At 46.4% G+C, this 5,888-nt stretch overlaps 1 protein-coding gene across 1 annotated transcript; it reads left to right on the plus strand.

Moving 5' to 3' along the window:
- Positions 1 to 634: 634 nt before the first annotated feature.
- LOC148123757 (uncharacterized) lies at positions 635 to 3,947 on the plus strand. Its single transcript, XM_087918882.1, has 8 exons — positions 635 to 776; positions 1,379 to 1,443; positions 1,621 to 1,723; positions 1,818 to 1,913; positions 2,264 to 2,344; positions 2,584 to 2,665; positions 3,234 to 3,566; positions 3,672 to 3,947. The coding sequence occupies exons 1-7, from the start codon at positions 693 to 695 to the stop codon at positions 3,257 to 3,259; spliced, it is 537 nt and encodes a 178-aa protein (XP_087775008.1). The 5' UTR covers positions 635 to 692; the 3' UTR covers positions 3,260 to 3,566; positions 3,672 to 3,947.
- The last annotated feature ends 1,941 nt before the right edge of the window (positions 3,948 to 5,888 follow it).

Raw genomic sequence — 5,888 nt, forward strand, 5'->3', positions numbered from 1 at the left:
TTCTTAGGCTCAGGAGAGTCCGCAAATGCTGCAGAAATGTCTTCCAGTCCTGCTTTGGGAGATGGAAGAGGAAGGCCAGGGGACAGAGTCCTTCAGAGTCCACCCTGGGGGACACACAGAGTCTTCCTGGCCTTAGAAAGACCGATGGGGAGCAGCCGGGTGAGGAGGACACACCTGGGGCTGGAAGGGGCTGGAGGGGGGAAGGGAAGGGGCTCCTGTCGGAGGGGCAGGGAGGCATCCAGCAGGGGCACTTCGGCCTCTTCCCACCTTCTAGGCTGCACAGAGGGGCTGGGCAGAACCGAGTGGTCCCCTGTCCCTCTGAGCATCCCTCCTCATGGAGCTTCTGACGCCACAAGTGGTTATCCTCCCGTCAGATTCTTCTGGGAACCTTCAAATTTCCTCAGTGGAACCTATCTAGGACATACTGGGACCTGGGGAGGGAGGATATGGAGATGGCAAATTGTTTTTCCCCCTAAAACAGCCACAGCCAGCAGCCACAAAAGCCTTGGAATTGGGTCTCTGAGGGGAAGATGCTGCCGAAGGGCTGTTTTTACTGTCTTTTCTTCATCGGGGGGGAGATCTAAACCTTTGCTCTGATTCCACCCTCTGTGTCTCCTTTCCCAGAGGACAACCGAAGGAAAGAGGTGGTCCTCTTCGAGAGGCAGGACCTTCCCCAAACAACACAATCGGAGATGGCCTGCATCGCCCGAGACCGGAAGATGAGCCATTACCTGTGGCAAGTGGTCTTTGAGAAGAGGAGAGTGACACCCCAAAGTGTAGGTGCCCCTTGGAAGGAGAGGTTTCTTTGGCTGGGCTTTGCCTCCAGGTTTCCATCTTTTTGCCCAATCTCAGTGTGGGGCAAAAGATTCCTTAGGGTGGGTAGAGTCTCGGCCGGGTTTCAAGCTTTCCTTGTAAAAGGAAGAGCAGTGGAGACTCTGGGAGAAAGTGCTCCACAGTCGCCCTGACTGACAGCCTGACTCTTCTCAATCACACAGGAGCATCGCCTAGTCCAGGTCCTCAGTGCGATCACTGCACTGTTTCACCTTAAGTAAAACGGGCAAATAAAGGTCCCACTGCCCAGAAATAAAAATCAATAGAGCCTTCTTGCAATGCGAATGGGAGAAAGTTAATGGGTGGCAGTGCAGAAGGATGGGGAGTGATCCCAGGGAAAGGGAAAGGAGGAAAGCGACTTTGAGTTCTCAGGAGGTTTAGCAAAAGCTCCAAAGGGTCCTTAATAGGGGGCAATTTTCCTTGGGACTGAAAGACAAGCTGTTCCAGCAGCAGAGCAGGTTAAAACAGGCTGGGAGAAAGAAGAAGTTCTGGAGCAACTTGGCTGAGCTTGAATTTTCTGATTCTCTCCATTTTTGTGTCCTGGCAGGTTCTGTTGCAGGAACACAGCTTCGTGGCCGGATTAGATGCCATGTTAGAGATGTACAATCTCAGGTCAGTCTTTGGTTTCCTTTGTAGTGGGTGAGGAAAGTCTGTTTGGTTACTCAGTGGGTAAGAAGGAGAAGCCATTCAGTTGAGCCAGCTTATCCCATTGTTATGGGAAAAATGAAACGGAGGGTGGCTCATTAATATGGGCCCTGATATGGTCTCTTCCTTCTTTTTATCCCACAGCCAGATCACACCACCCAGGGATGAACCGATAGAGTCTATGCTGATAGACATTTCTATGTTTTATTGGACGGCTACCCTGGAGACCCAGCATGATGTTTCTGAGGTAGCACTTTAACCAACATTTCTGGGATTTCCCTTCTGGGGTTGTTGCATGGATGGGAAAGAAATAGAGCCCCACCTCTTATGTTTCCTTTCAGACGGAGAAGAAGTTGCTGGAGGAGGCCTTTGGCCTCACCCTCAGAAGTCTTCTCCGGCAGTCTCCCACCACACAGGAACTCATTTTCATTCTGAAGGTGAGGAACCAGAAATCCCAGGAGAGCTGGAAGGATCACTTGGCCAGTGCAAATGTTAACAGAACCAAGCGTTAAAACTCCTGTTAAATGTCCCACCCTGAACAATATGTGGAGGATTGTTCCTTAAGGCTGGCATCAAGAACCAGGAACAACTAGGCTTGTCGCAAAAGTTATTGTTCATCAGGCAGGGATCTCTTCAGAATGGATTTTGGGAATGCTGGAATACTATTGGGGGGACCTGCCAGAGGCTGAGAGAAGGATCCAACCTAAATTGCACGCGTGTGTTTTGGCAGTGAGATTCTCGATTCTCAGAAATGAGCAAACATGTCTTTTCTTTGCCAATTCCACAGCACTTGGACCCACAATGGAAGCTGTTCTTGCCGGCGGTGAACCAGCTCCTCTACTGTGGGAACCATCATCCCAACATCGATGTAGGTAGCAAAACTACATTAACATGAATTGTAGCCTTGGAGTCCCCCACAGCTCTAGGGACCCCACCCTCAAATAATCTCCCTCTTCGAGCCAAAGTGGGGGGAGGGTTGGTCTTTTTCCTCCTTCCACTTGAGGAATTTCTGGGAAGGATGCCTTGCTAGTAATATTTGTGTGAAGGAGAATTACTCTCCAAGACACCTTGGCAACAGGGTGAGACACTTTTTCCTCTATCTTGCAGCTTGATGAAGTCCAGCGGGCTTTCCCAGATTTTCCCAGTGAAATCTGGCTGGCTGGAACAACCTCTGAAAACATCAATGAAGGTAACTTTGTTGAAAACACAAAGAGGAAGTGGGTGGGCATCAGTCCATGAAGTGGCAAAACAAATCAATCCCACACATTGTATTTCCAATGAGTTAGGTGTAGTCCTCATTTTAGCACCGATTGCTAAAATGTCATGACAAACTCGAAAAGAGTTACTTATGACCTGTCCTCTTAGTTATGACAGTCAGAGCAACCCTACACTCATGTGATCACATTTCAGGTACTTAGCAAGAAGCTCAAATTTACAATCCTTTGCAGCATCCAATGGTTACACGATTGCAGTTTGAGATGTTGTCATTGTTTTAAGGCAAAAAAAAAAAAGGCACGGGGGTGGATAACCTTAATTCACTTAACAGCTATTGTAAAAACAATTGTAAAATCAAATTTGGTCATTGATATAAAACTGTAATGACTGATCTTGCACATTTTGAGCCCCTTTGTTGTCATAAGTTCAGGACAACTCCCATAGATGGAAAACCTGTATACGTCTTCCATCTATGCAGCAAACAGAGTAAATGTCAATATCTCTGTTTCTTTCAGTTTTCCTCATCTTTTATTTCCATGCAGGTGATCTTGAAGTAGAGGAGCTATGACCTAGCAGCCTCCGCCAATATTGATCCACCAATATTGAAGGATGGATAAAGATAAGTTGTTCTCTATATCAGGGAATGTCCCTTCCTTTCTCCCTTCTATAAATTGTAGCAATTACAGATAATAGTTGAATCTTCTCTGTTATAGCTTCTTACTTTATAATATATGTTGGTATTTGTGTTTCTAGATCATCAGAAGACCAGAACTTCCTATCGCTAAAGTTCCCCTTGGAGTTTCGAAGATGGCACTGGGGCTTCCAATGTTGTGGAGCAGACGCCGACCCTAATCGTTTTTAATATGCTACAGAAGGTTGGTCGTGGGGAGGGTTGGATTAAAAGATGGTTGAGTTTATGCAAATGTGGATTTTTCTTTTATCAAGTGTATAGTTGATTCTGCTTTCTTCCTTGTGATTAGTCTCTGCTTAGGCTGTGTAGCCCGTAACCGACCTGCTTGCTTGGACCATCACCCAACTGCATCAACATCTCCCCAGGATATTAGAACAATGAAGCACAGTTTGATGGACTTGAATTTTTAATGGCAAAGTGTTTTTTCTTCTGTCTATGGGACACTGATATGTCTCCAGCAATAGGCCATCATTTAAGGCAAACACAAGATAAAGAAGACAGAAGTTCAGTGAAGGGTGCTACCTTCAGAATTTCACAATTCTGATCATGTAGCCTTGGAATAAGGTCGAATATTTCCTGTCTGGTTTCCCTTGGAGGCCTAACAGAATGTCGGCGGGTTGTTTGAGCCACGTGTGTCTGTGTTTGTGTGTGTGTTAGTGTGTGTGTTGAGGTAATTCCCCGTTAGGAGAATGAGCGCATACAGGGAGACATAGTGAGAATAGTGTTGAATAACACACACACGGCACACAGATACACTGCACAGTAAATGTAGGTTTTTATTACCAATAAACGTTTTATCAGAGTTCAAGATAAGCCGTCCAAGTCATTCACAGGTAAAGCAATCAGTTTCCAGTAAGGTCTTAATTTCCCTCCGGGCCTTTGCCCTGGGAGGGAGAGGGGTGAGAGGGGGAAGGGAGGCCCTCAGGGCCGGGCCCCCTTCAGAGAGATTTACGCCGAAGGAGCTTCTCTCGTTGCCCAAAGGCTCCCTCTGTCCCAGGCCCAGAGCAGGCGGAGCAGGCCGAGTCTGGCAAAGAGCTTTGAATCCATCCTGTCTCCTTTTCTTAGGCTCAGGAGAGTCCGCAAATGCTGCAGAAATGTCTTCCAGTCCTGCTTTGGGAGATGGAAGAGGAAGGCCAGGGGACAGAGTCCTTCAGAGTCCACCCTGGGGGACACACAGAGTCTTCCTGGCCTTAGAAAGACCGATGTGGAGCAGCCGGGTGAGGAGGACACACCTGGGGCTGGAAGGGGCTGGAGGGGGGAAGGGAAGGGGCTCCTGTCGGAGGGGCGGGGAGGCATCTAGCAGGGGCGCTTCGGCCTCTTCCTACCTTCTAGGCTGCACAGAGGGGCTGGGCAGAACCGAGTGGTCCCCTGTCCCTCTGAGCATCCCTCCTCATGGAGCTTCTGACGCCACAAGTTGTTATGCTCCCGTCTGGGAAACTTCAAATTTGCTCAGTGGAACCTATCTAGAACATACTGGGACTTGGGGAGGGAGGATATGGAGATGGCAAATTGTTTTTCCCCTAAAACAGCCACAGCCAGCAGCCACAAAAGCCTTGGAATTGGGTCTCTGAGGGGAAGATGCTGCCGAAGGGCTGTTTTTACTGTCTTTTCTTCATCGGGGGGAGATCTAAACCTTTGCTCTGATTCCACCCTCTGTGTCTCCTTTCCCAGAGGACAACCGAAGGAAGGAGGTGGTCCTCTTTGAGAGGCAGGACCTTCCCCAAACAACACAATTGGAGCTGGCCTGGCATTTTAGAATGAGGATATCCACCCCTTCCAAATTTAGTCAAATAGGTTGTAGGATTAATGTAATCAAGAGGGATGTTATGTAATTTAATTGTATGCCAATTTTACCATGATATGTAGATTAATTTTTCCCAAAAAGTTGATATTGAGCCAAGTACAGACATATGATAGAAATGGGTGATACTACCCATTTATTTTAAGGACTTTCATTTTTATATGAGGTTGCCTAGTAGGAAAGAATATTTTGACATTCTTGAGCTGTGCATTTTGTTAATAAAGCTGAGATTTCAGCTTCCATACCTAGAGTAAAGCCCATAAAACAATGAATTAGGGATACCCCAAATGCAAGGAAAGACAAAATAAAGTAGTTGCTCCATCATGTATACTTGAGGATCATCAGAATTAAATGCTTTTGTTTCTGACAGAGTGATTTTTATCAATGCAAATGCCTGCTAAGATAATCTACTTTAGTTCAGTTCTTAAGGTATAATGTCGCAGTGCTAGAAAACACTACCTCATTTTGTGTTGCTTGGATCCTTACAGGATGAGAGCTCCAAAAGATTGTATAATTTGATTTCAACAAGTGAAAGTATCAACTTTCAAAACAATGTGTATTTTCATGTCTCCCAGTACTTTTCTGCACTCCTTATCCAGAAACAATATATATGGAACATCTTCTAAAATCTTTGTTTACAACTGCTGTTAGCACAAGACTCCAAGGCAACCAAGTAATATGACAGGTTTGAAGGTTCACTCTTTT

This window comes from Pseudonaja textilis, unplaced genomic scaffold (assembly GCF_049901715.1).
Source record: "Pseudonaja textilis isolate UNSWEBS1 unplaced genomic scaffold, rPseTex1.2 PTEXSCF125, whole genome shotgun sequence".
Classification (NCBI taxonomy): Eukaryota; Metazoa; Chordata; class Lepidosauria; order Squamata; family Elapidae; genus Pseudonaja; species Pseudonaja textilis.